This window comes from Ischnura elegans, chromosome 6 (genome assembly GCF_921293095.1).
Source record: "Ischnura elegans chromosome 6, ioIscEleg1.1, whole genome shotgun sequence".
NCBI lineage: Eukaryota > Metazoa > Arthropoda > Insecta > Odonata > Coenagrionidae > Ischnura > Ischnura elegans.
This window is the reverse complement of record NC_060251.1, coordinates 27,019,683-27,032,445: the sequence shown is the minus strand read 5'-3', so window position 1 is coordinate 27,032,445 and position 12,763 is coordinate 27,019,683. Positions and strand designations below refer to the sequence as shown.

The window sequence follows — 12,763 nt, the reverse complement described above, 5'->3', positions numbered from 1 at the left end:
ACTACTCAGGATAGAATCAAAATGATGACATTCACATGAATTTCACCACAGATGTTGCTGCTGATGGTACGGTTTTGGCAAAATAATTTTTATGTATTATCCAAGAGAAGAGAATATCTTTGGCACCTTTGGAAATGGTTTTTGAATTATGACTATTAATTTAAAAAAAAATTGATCACCAAGAAAATCACTTGGAACAATGAGTGACTGGTAGGAGGGAAAATGATTTTTACAATGTTATTAAACCACCCAATTTGTGCAATTGCACGAACAGAAAATATAACCTGCTCTAATTTGCTTCATGCATTTGTACACACAAGTTCCGTTCTGAGGAAAGAGATATGTAATGATAACATAGCATCATGAAAAGATAGTAAAAGCGACAGTTTGTTTTTCACTATCAGCTGAAAATAAGACAAAAACTAAGAACACTAAGTGAGGCAAGACCACACAATTAAACTTGAAGAGGGGAAATTACTTTTCCACGTCAACGGTTTTTGGGATCGCAGTTTTTTAAAATATATATTTTCATTTGCTAAATTTATTGTAACAATGGGACTCGGAAAGCAATCACAAACAAATAAAACAACATTTAGCCCTGAAGATGAGTCCCAATTCAGAGCTTGAAACGTTGGCCATTATGGAAAAATTAACCCGGTGGAATTCCCGAGAATATTTTATCCAAGACAAAAAACTGTTCGGATAAATAATAAACTACCCTAAGTCCTTTACCAACAATGACAAAATAAAAAAACAGAATATTTCACACATTCGGGTCAGAGATTTTAGTGATGTCAAATTTATCGCATAAATGGAAATTTAATCCATCACGTAACTAGGTGAAAGGTATTGAAAGCAGGAACCAAGCAAGGGTCTCCTTCCCAATGTCCTTGAGACATCCGTCGCAGAACCATTACGAGCTATAAAAGAAAACCGAAAAGTGAGGCATGAATGGTAGGCATAGTGAAAATCTACACTAAAGAGAGGAAGCACCCAAGAAATTAAATAGGCTTGTCTAAGGAATAAGTCAAGAACTGAAGCCATTAAAGGATTGAGGTTTTGATGCACCGATAAAAAGGAAATGAACATTTGTGACGTATCCTCATGACCAAGCAGCCTAAGAAAAATTTTCCAACCCATGAACTCCCCGCATTCAAATATCAGGTTCTCCATGGAAAAGGAGACCAAAGATCACGCTATGGCTTATGTGCAAGAGTGGATTCCACAAGCGAGGAGATCCCACCATTCAGCACTCCTCTTTAGTGCAAGCCAAGCGTAGCAACGGCCTCCAGGGTAACATAATTGTTCAGCAAATAAACAGAGTGTTTTTCCATATACTTAGAACTGTATACAATTTATTTTAATTTCATAAAATAAAGATTAGATTTGGACTTCGATAATGAAATTTGTCCTTCTTATTTGAGAGGGCCAGTGGGTGGGCCGAAAAAAAATTGGGTGGGCCCGGGCCCACAATGGCCCACCCCTAGCGCCACCGTTGCATGTAGTTGTGTAACTGAAATCTCTGACAAAATTTATCATGATTGCTAAATTATTACTCATTGAAGATAAGTTGAAAAAACTCAAAGCTTCAGACATTGTTTAGAATTTATTGACATTTTTCTGATACTTAACGTTAGTGCCACTTACTTGGAGTGGCACTGGCGAGAAATGCCAAGGTATTTAAATGAAATGTAATTCTTAAAAAAAGTTCTATTACTTGAGATTTTGATACATGAACATGATATTTTTTTGTTTTGCCTGCATTTTATAATTTTTACTGTATTATAAATTTTGATTTTTATTCAATATTTTAATTACTGCATAATTATTGATTTAAACAATTAAATACCTCAAAGCCTATACTTCGGCTCCTGGCGTTTTTCGGCTGAGAAGCAAAAGCTGATATATCGACCTCCCACGATATACATAAGCCCGCGGAATTTAGAGGATGAAACAGAATTGCCGTGATGGAGTAAAAAATACAATGGACGGAAAAAATACACACAATATTTTCTAGTGCAATCATGGATTGTTTCCAGCTAAACGAGGCATCATTTAAAGTGGACAATCATGAAAATTTTAAATACTAAATTTCTTGGTGTAACATTTTTAAATCTATTGCAAGTAACTGTTCATTTGATATATTTTTTTTCGAAGACGCCAAAACGTTCGAGGTTGAAACGCCCGACTGCCTGGTGGTGGTGGTGCTTACGCATGGAGACAACGCAGGATTCCTTCATTCCAGGAGCGGAATGTACCACAAGAGCCTGCTGTGGAGGCCATTTTTAAGAAATAACTGCCCCGCGCTGATTGGGAAACCAAAGATGCTTTTTGTTCAGGTATTACAACTCCAGCACTATTTGTGACATTAAAAAGAAAAGAATCCGTCCTAACCGGTTACGTCATGGCAAAATTATCAGCGTCGGAACGCACTTTCCTTAAGTTTTGTTTTAGAAGTGCGTATGTTTTTCATTACTAGTTATTACTGTTTTTTATGTTAAGCAATTAAAATGTTATTTAGCGTGTTTTTTATTACAGGTAATAACTTGAAATATGATTTTTTTATTACAAGTAATAACTTGTAATAAAAAACACACACATATTTAAATTTTATTACAATTTTTTTGTTTCGGTTCGGACTGTATATTTAAGAGATTTTGTGGCAGGAAAATTGATAAAAGTGTCATTTTACTATTATGCCTTTTGTTAATCAGTGCCGGAACGGCGTTCCGGCTCCATGACACCACTGGTTCTAATCCGAATTCATTCTAGTACTCTGAATCTTATAAAGCCCTCATGGATCTCAACGCCTTTGGGAGTTTGAAACTACCTACAAGAACGGGCATAGTTCACTTTGATCAATTAAGTTTTCAAACTTCACGTACATTTCTGTCAATGTGCCAAATTTTTTGCATGTTTTCTTGATTCATAGTGAATTTGGCCATGAAAAATGGACATGGATGGCAAATAGCTTGATAATAGTAAAATTACAGGGGAAAAAGAGATTTCTAGTAGATAACAAGGTAATATTGTGTATTAGGCAACACGCAAATCACTGTCATTCCAGAAACACAGGATACAAAAGGATTAAAAAAAGCACTCACTGAACTAAATTTTCGGTGGTATACATCCACCTTCCTCAGAGTTAGGTTGTTTCCATGCGGCTGTACGTGTTGCGACCAAATTTAGTTCAATGGTGCATCTCATTAGGCCGCCACTTATTAAAAAAATGATACGATTTAAGAATTCGTGATCTCAAAATGTGCGATTCGGTAAGAAATAAATATGAATATAGTTCCTGGTTCGTGCGCCGTGCCTGAGGTGCCTAAAGGGCCTAAATGCAGTACTTTTGAATGTTGACGTTTTCGTACCGGATAAACCGTTTCAGATGACCAACATGATATATTATGGGTCTCAGGACAAAACATTCAATCGTTTCGTTGTATCCCGATTCCTTCTTGGCCAAACGCTGCCTCAAAGGCGCCCCCAGCAAGTCTGTCCCGTGTATTTTCCCTCCTTCACTTTAAATGCTGGCAGAGTAGATCTTGAGTAGATAATAATGACAAGTTGGAGAGACAACGATTCATTTGTCAATACAATTTCATTAAAAGTACACTCGGAGCGAAGAGAAGGGAGAAAACTCGGATTTTCACAAGGTTGAATCGACTGAATGAGATCTCGTTTAATTTCAATAGACCGGCAATGTCAAGACCAACGTGCCATCACAGTTTCACAACTGTGAGCGGTTGTTGACTCGGAAACCACCACGGGCTGTATAGTAGCCAAGGCATTGTAGTATAATTTAATTATTTGCTGTCGTAGTCGATGTACTTAAAATGTTCCCTATCTCGTTCCGTATCACGTAAATATAAGATGCAAGTTGCTGGAGCTCTGAAAAGATATGTTTTTACCACCTGCCCATCCTGAAATACTAAACTTCCAAAATACACCGATCACGAGTCCCTCGACGCTACTTTTTGTTTCCGAGGTTCTCGGAATCGCCTTGGGGCGCCTTCCAGACCCCATGAATCCTTCCCTCCTTAGTCGAACGTTTCCTGTAATGACCTCAACCGCGCACTCGAGTTAATCCTTTGGACTATCCTCAGCTCATTGTCTACGGATAAAGTAGTGGACTTCTTCTACTCCGTTATCAACAGTGCCATAAAAGACTTTGCTCCCTTTGTGACCCCAAGGACTAAAAGATTCCCTTCGTGGTTTATGCCCAATACAACTCATACCCTTGGTAACAAAAATCGAGCTTGGTATCTATACAGCGACTACCCCATTGAAAACACCTACAAAGTGATCTCGGACCTACGTCGCCCCTCAAAATCCCTGGTACGCCGTGACTACAAGGATAACATCTCTGAACTGTCTTCCTCCCTAGCTTCAGATCCTAAAACATTCTGGTCCTTTATCAATAAACGCCGTAATATCCCTTGAACTCCCGATGATGTGTCACTTAATAATTCCTGTGCCGTAGGAACAGACTGACCGAACTTCTTCCTCGAATATTTCACCGGAATTCAAACGGCGACGTCAAATTTCTCACTTACAGACGACTTTTCACTCTCTCCTGTCAAAGTCACTGCCTCTCAAAAATTCAGACAAATCCCAAGGAAGTTGCTAAATATTTATCAAAGATGCCCCTCCGCCGCTCACCTAGCCCTGATGGTCTCAGTCCCGTAATCATACGCAACTGTGCTCAGTTTCTCGTTTCCTATTACCCTCCTTTTAAATCGCTGCTTCCACTATGGCATATTTCCTTCTCAATGGAAAATAGCAAATGTTATTCCTATACATAAATCTGGACCTAAGCATGACGTCTCTACCTATCGGCCCATCTCTATATCTCCCGTTCTTTTCTCGGTCTGTGAACGGATCATCCTGAACCGACTTTACTACTTCACTTCTCGCTTTTTCTCCTCTGATCAGCACGGCTTCTTTCGGGGTTGTTCTTGTTACCAAACCAATCAATATTTCAGCTACATGCAGTACAATCGATGGCCGAAAAGTCTCAACTCGACCATTTACCTTGATTTTTCCAAAGCCATCGACACACTAAACCACAAACTTCTGCTACATAAACTCGCCTCCCGCTTTCATGACCATGGCACCTTCCTTATTCTCTTGTCCAGTTTCCTCCGTGACAGATGCCAAATAGTAATGCTAGCTGGTATCTCATTTTCCTGGTCTAACGCTACTTCCGCAGTGCCTCAAGCATTCTTGTACCTTACCTCTTCAACCTATTCATTGATGATCTTGCCCCCGTTGTCCGTTCTTTCCAAGCCAATATCTTACGCTATGGTGATGACTGCGAACTATTCACAAAGATAAATAATCTCGCAGATTCTAATATGCTACAGGAAGCCGTAAAAAGACCACAGAAAGGTGCAGTCTCTGGAGGCTGAAATTGAACTTAAAAAAGTGCTCCACTATTACAATATCTGCGAAGAAAACTCCCATACATCTTGATTATGCAATTGATTCCTTGACTCTTAATCATGTGTCATCCATGAAAGATCTTGGTATTATTGTGGACCACAAACTTCTGTTCTATGAACACATTAACGCGATTAAATCAAAAGGCGTGTCACTCTTAGGACTACTCTACCGTTTCACGGATATCACCAGTACTAAGGCACTCCAATCCTACTTCTCATTCGTAGTTCTTCCGGTGGTCAACTATTGCTCCCCAATTTGGTCAATGTCTGCTCCCACTAATTTTGCCACCTTTAACAGCGTTACAACTTTTTTTGCAAAAATTGTAAAATTTATAAACCCAAATCTCCGCGAGGAACCTACTACTGCAGCTTTATCCTCTTTATCCCTCGCTATTATCTCACGTCTCCGACGTCAATCAGACATAAAATTCGAAAAAGGCTATTCGGGTTTCCAGCCGGGTGGTCTCCCTCCATTCTGCCGACGCACAGTGGTCCCAAATCGAAAAAAGCTGGCCAAAAGTCATTTTTTAGACTTTTTACGAGGATGTTTTAAATTATGTATTCGGATTCTACAGAATATGGCCTATAATATTTCGTACCTGATAGGTCTGTGTGATTATTATGTTGACCTGTGTAACCCGTCAAACATGGGCATGTTCAGCCTAAAACGCCCGAGGCGTAGAAATAGTCGATTTTTGGGTAATTCAACTTAATAAATGACTATTTTAATTTCGTGGGATTAATTTGTCAATTTTAATATGGTAAGTTTGTTTATTTGTTAACAATATTATAGTATGTTTTGTTCGTTTCAGAATTTATTATAACAATATATAATTATTTATAATTTTAGCTGTTTTTGGGCCTATTTTTAGTCAAATGTGTCGATATAGTTTTGTGCCCCTCCGTGCCCCTCGAAGATTCCTATGCTGAATCCTTAGGAAGAGTGTGTACAACAAGATGGAGAAAAAAAATCTTGCCTATACTTGCCTATCCGACATCTAGAGGGTTTTAAGTTGAGCGGTGCACCGCTCCGCTGAGGGCGGCTGGCCGGCGGCCGGCGGGAGACAGTGGCATTATCGCTCAAATATTCCTGTATCGGTGGTCAAACTTGCATGGTGTATATTTAGTATAATTCTACATCCTGTACGATTACATAAATCAAGCGCTTCACGCCTATCGTATGCACACTTCTCGTTTGTGCACTCACCTTCAAATATTCATGAAACCAATGAGGGCCGGTTTTCATGCTCTTAATGAGAAACATTATGAGTGATCAAAAGCAACTACTTAAGTCCTTATGCGAGAACCTTAAAGTAACCATAAGATGCTATTCTCTGCTAAACCTTCCTTATATTTTTATAGAGAAGAGATCCCTTACATGCTGTACAGCGTTGTCAGCACGTTATTCCGAAATAAGGTATTGGCGCTAAGAGAAATAAATGCTCCCTAATGCCAAGAATTGTTCACAGAATCATTTCAACATTCCATAGACGTAGATAGGATTGAATTTGGAGGGAAGCATTCGTCTAAACCCACCAATGGAGCGTGAATCTTGCAAGTGCATTTTTAATAATAATGGAATGAGGATGATGGCCTCCCTCACCAGAGCCATGGATGTGGTGAATATTTCCTACTCAGTAATAATTAATGATTTTCTTAGTGTAAAAGTGCTGTGCTCCGAACTGTGTTAACACGGCTAACTCGAGAAACTTCTCCTGTCCAGATAATTAAAGCACTTGGTTTGCCAATGTTTGGCATTCAAATTTCAGGATACGTCGGAAATTCAGAGGCAAGTCTATATAAGCTTGATTATCTTTTATTCAATGTCAAATCATAATTTCCGGTTTGTTATTGGTTAAAAAAAAAACAACTTTTAGAAATCACATTCACCGTTACAGCCGTAAATACTCGTGTTAAATTTGAATTATGGGTGCCGCAAATTGTTTCGTACCTTGCGGTGTACAATAAAAATACAGAGAGAAAAGAATATTAATAAGCGAAGAAGAAGGAATATGTCGTGGAATATTTGAAAACAAGATTTCGACTGAATGAAATCAAGCATGCAAAAAATATTATGACGCGTTTTGTGATAAGAATGTTTCCTCGAAATACCTGAGAAAGTGGAATCAAAGCTCGAGGACAGATGAGCATTTCAAAGAGATGTTCAAAAGCTGGTTGCAGAAGGAAATGAAATTTCCTTCAGAAGCATATCAATACCTCCCTCTCGCATCTAGTGAGTGCAAATAATTACCGTGTATGCACAGTCGGCGAATATATGCAGTGTATAAAAATAATCACTCATTCATCTCAATCATCATATTTTTAAAAGTGAAGTTTTAATTCAGGATTTCATTTCAGGCAAGATGGAATTACGTTTAAGTATAAAATTATAATCAATAAGTAAGAAATATTGGACCCGTTTAAATAACTTTGAAAAATCTGCGAATAAATGCTTTATGTGTATGAAATGTAATTATTAATGTCATTTGTAATTTTCACGACAGGTATCGATGGAAGACTTATTCATAGACTTTCAGTGATATTAAAATCTCTGTCCTGCGGCTATGAGATAAATAATGAAGCCTTCAGCCAGTATTGCATTGAAATAGCTGAGCTGTGCATCAATTATGGTTGGTATTAGTATACTCTGCTCATGGTACATAAAGTGCTGATACATGGAACAGCAATATCCAAAGAATCCTTTCTTACAATTGAAGTGTTAACGGAGGAAGCATTGGAGATCAGGAACATAGACATGAGGAAATTCCGAGAGCATTGTACAAGAAAATACCCAAGAACGTTAAATTATGAAGATATCTTTCGAAGACTCCTTTAAATATCTGATTCGTACATTTTAATTACATCAGGAGTTACAAAAAAACGTGGTCAGCCTATTAAGTTTGGTGAAAATTATCTAATTTTAAGTGATTCGCAGAGCGACAATGAGTCCGATGTGGTGACATCGGACGACGATTCTTTTAAACTTTGTTCTTTGTGATACATGAAAGCGATTTTATTGCAATTTGAACATTATTTTCCTTAATGTTCTTAATATCAGTCATTTATTTCATCTAATGTGACTTATCAAACACATGGAAGCCAAAAATGAGTGAGTGTGCGTATTTTTTTCCGATTTTGGTATCTCACCGACTATGCTGATGGTCGCGGGTTCGAATCTCACCAGTTTCATATGTAAATTCTATAATGGGTTTTAACAACAATTTATACATCTTTTACCTTAAAATTATACTATTTTAAGCTCTCCATGAACACCAAGTTATCGCCAATCGCAATGACATCAATATCGAGATTTTCTAAAAATTGTTTAAATAATAACAGCTCAAAAAATGCTAAAATGAAGAGACATCGTAAAAATAATGCCAAAATCATATTTAGACGATCAAAATCAGTAAGAGACACCCACTTTTGTTGCTGTTTTAGCTAAAAGTACTACGTTATTAATTTTGGCCAGCTTTTCTCGATTTGGGACCACTGTGCGACGTTTCGGGACACCAGTCGGGTTCAATCCTCAGGGCTAATGGTGAGTGGATGAAGTTTGCCAGCTTATGTAGTCTTCAATTGGTTGTAAGGTCAAACTTAATTGGCAAGGAGGCAGCCAATCTTATTTTCCTAAGTGCTGGTTTCCATGCAATGCTTAGTGAATACCCGGCGTCACGGTTGAGGGTGTTACTTGCTAGCCGGATCTCGATGGATTCCAGATTCCACTGGATCTAGATGGATTCTCGATGGATGGATTTACCTGTCTTTCCCAGAATTTATTCTCACGCCATAGAATTTTCACGTGGTCCCTCTTCACCGTACGGTCGGATTCAATGGCGTGTTCTACAACCGCGGATTTTTCCGGTTTGCATAGCCTAAGGCAGTGGCTCCAAAAGTGGGCGCTACCGGCCCCTGTAGGGGCTTTCTCTAACTCGATAGCAAGTCTTACCGACGTTGCTACGTCGTTAGCTTATCGAAAATCTTAACTAACGACAATTGGCTTTCTCTATGCTCGCTTAACGATATTTTCTCGGTAGCACTAACGAAAAATGTCGATAGCCTATCCGGGGACTTGGGAGCCCGTCTTAAGCTTATCGACGCCCGCCATAATGCTTTTCGGTATCGGTTTTAAAGTTTTAATTCTGCTACAACAAAGCGATTAAGGTATTTTTACTTGAAAAATTATAGGAATGCTTTTGCGAAGGAGGTGGAAAGCATTAAAACGTTTTGCAGTAATCAATGATTATAAAAAGTGGCATTAGAGACATTAGTTTTTTCGGGGGAGTAAACATGCCGTTTGAAGTAGATAATTGGTGTGAAAATAATATTTACACATTACAATTATGGTGCTCCGATTATTTTTTGTCGGCAGTTTCTTTCGGCTCGATTGATGGGACTTCACTTTTTAGGTAGGGAGCTAATCACTCTTGAGGAAAGAGCAAATGTAATCAAGCATCTAGTGCAGAGAAGACGACTTAAGGAAGCTCAGAATCCTAATTTTCGAAGGATTTTTAATTCGGAACCTTTTCAATAACCCCCGATATGGCCCTAACACTGACGGATGTTTGACGCCTTTTTTTGGCTGGCTAAAGCCACCGTTCACGAAAAAAATATCGGTTTCCCTCTTTTACTCATTAGTCGTCACCATGGTCGTCACTTTTAACTTTAATATGCCCGTGTTTTGATGAGTACATGCATATACTTATTTTAGTATTATTTGCAGTTGCTGATTTAAGTGATTTTCTATGTCTAATTGTGGCTACCAACGATTAAGCTATGCTACGTTTTGCTTTTGTGTGAGTTTAATCAGTAATTCGATCCCTCAACATGGTGAGTGGCTATGAAAATATTTATATTACTTCCTTAAATGCACATTTTTTCTATGTTTACTTTATTGTGCTTATCTTCGCTTTGCGTGGAATATAATATTAAGTAACAACACCAACAACATTAACACTTCCGTAATATTTACTCAAGAAATTGACACTAAAAAGCGTTAAGTATGTGACACGATTTCACAATCACAGCACTCGCGATGATTCCTTCCATGACATCCGCGTAATTTCGGTATTTTTTATCAACGAATTGATTTCAAACAACCCAAAATATGATGAAAGCGTCAATAAGTTTTTTCTAATTGAATAACTACCACTGTGGAAGTAGTGAACTCATAGCGGAAATAAGGCAAACGATGTAAACAAGCCGTGGCTGAAGATGCACTCCGAAATTTACATTGTTACAATACTAATAAAATAATTTTGTCACTACTATTATCACGAGAGTAAAATTATTCTAGGCGTAGGTGAACGAGTAAGTAGCTGACAAAGTCCTCTTCAAGATAATTGTACTTGAAAATTACGATACATATTGCACCAAAAGTTGCCGATATTCTTCCATCGACGACTGTTGAATCCTTGAATATACACGCTTATTTACACTAATTTTCCCCTATTTTATTTCGTTCATCATGAAAATATATTACGACACATCATAAAAACAGTATATGAATCCACTACTAAAATAATACTCATCAGTTTTCTCCATCATTTATTATTCTTTTCCAAATCGACCGGTTCGTTCTTTAGCAGCTTCTTGTTTATTTATGGTGACTATTTATCATTTATTAGTTACCGTAGTTTGGCACTGCTTCTTGATGCTACCGAACGAATAAATCTAGGCATTGTGATTGGTTGAAAATTCTAGCCTCACTCGCAGGCGTCGACGGTGTATTGTTTGCTATCGACGGGCCGTGGTCTTGTTTTGCAACGTCGAGCTGTCGTTAAGGTGAGATACAGAAACACACTTTCGATAAGAGGGTGTCGTTGCAAGAGAGGACTTTCGTTAACAACCCGTTAACAACAATTCGTTAACGAGTTAGAGAAAGCCCCTACTGGGGGGCGTTGCTGTACTCTATGGGGGCGAAAAAAGGCAAGGGGGCAGCAGGGGGGCGCCGGAGGGTCCTGACAATGTGAAAAATGCAAAGGTTCCGTAACATTCCTTTTGTCTTCGTTTTCAAGCTTCGCTTCTAAAGTTTACTTTGTTTCCCGCATATGGAAGTGATTCAAACCATGTGTTTTCTTACATTTTAATGTAGGAACTGATGAAAAAATATTTCCAAGCCTTTCTTGCACAAGGGAAACCTTTGAAGGGGTTTAGTTTCATTTGGTCTATCATTGGTACAACTTCACGACACAGAGAACTTAATTATTTATTAGTCACTTAATTAGTCATTGTTTTTAATTCAATTATTGCATTGTTCATCATTTTGTTAATTAATATATGATTCTGATTATTATTTTAAAGATACCGATTAGGGGGGTGTTAAGTATAGGTTTATGGATCCAAGGGGGCGGCGACTCGAAAAAGTTTGGGAAACACTGGCCTAAGGTGTCTCTTATGTTCTTTGATCCTGGTATTAATGGTTCCCCCCGTATCACCAACGTACACGTGCCCACACTTGCAAGGAATTTGGTGGACCACTGCAGTTAAAATAATTCATAAAATTCATCTACAATGCCCTAAATTCCACTTCGACAGTCCTGATATTGTTTCCTTCTTCAACATCAGAGTACCTTCCTGCCACACCCGTTCTACCTCTTCACTCCACAAGCCTTCATCCAGGTTATCTGTAATTAAGCGCTCTCTAATCTATAGACTTTCTTTTCTTATAAACTCTCTCTTCTCTTTCAGGAGATATTAATCCGTTTTCTCTGACAGCTAAAAAGTTTACTCACCTGGCGTCAACATTTTTAACGCATGAAGTTGATGCGTAGTTTTCCGCGGCGTTGTCTAGATGATGTCTCCATGTTCCTGGGTTTCACCGCGTGGATTTTCTTTTTATGAGAAGCTCATGGACTAACATGGAGACATCATTTTTAACGCATGAATGACTACAAAGCTAGATAAATGTTTGCTATTTTCGTTTTATTTAAAATTGTAATCAATAATTAATTATTTAATTATTTAGTTTTAGTTTTTATAAGTGCACTAAAATAAAATAAATAAAGAATACTGTCCGCATTAATGTGTGCCACGGTATCAACTTTGGCAAAACAATGTCTCAGCTTTATTATTCCGAAGGTTTTAGGATAAATATTTGGTTTTCGTTTTTTATTGTAATGTAAAAAGCACTGATCATTTTCCTTTTGCTCTCTCATGCTGATTTTTCAATTACAGGCGTGCCGAGGAGATAGTGTAGACAAAGGCGTAATCGTAAACGTATCCAAAACAGATTCAGCAAGTGCGCCAAAACATAAAATACCACCAGAGCCAGATTTTTGCATATTCTACAGCACAGCGGAAGGTAGGTTGATCCTGCA

At 38.1% G+C, this 12,763-nt stretch overlaps 1 protein-coding gene across 1 annotated transcript in view; it reads left to right on the top strand.

The window, feature by feature from the left end:
* Window positions 1-12,763, top strand: part of LOC124160553 (caspase-1-like) — a 63,514-nt gene that overhangs the window by 30,024 nt on the left and 20,727 nt on the right. The window contains exons 4-5 of the mRNA XM_046536419.1: window positions 2,158-2,339; window positions 12,621-12,747. Of these exons, the coding sequence (XP_046392375.1) occupies window positions 2,158-2,339; window positions 12,621-12,747 (309 nt within the window). The remainder of the gene's footprint in view (window positions 1-2,157; window positions 2,340-12,620; window positions 12,748-12,763) is intronic.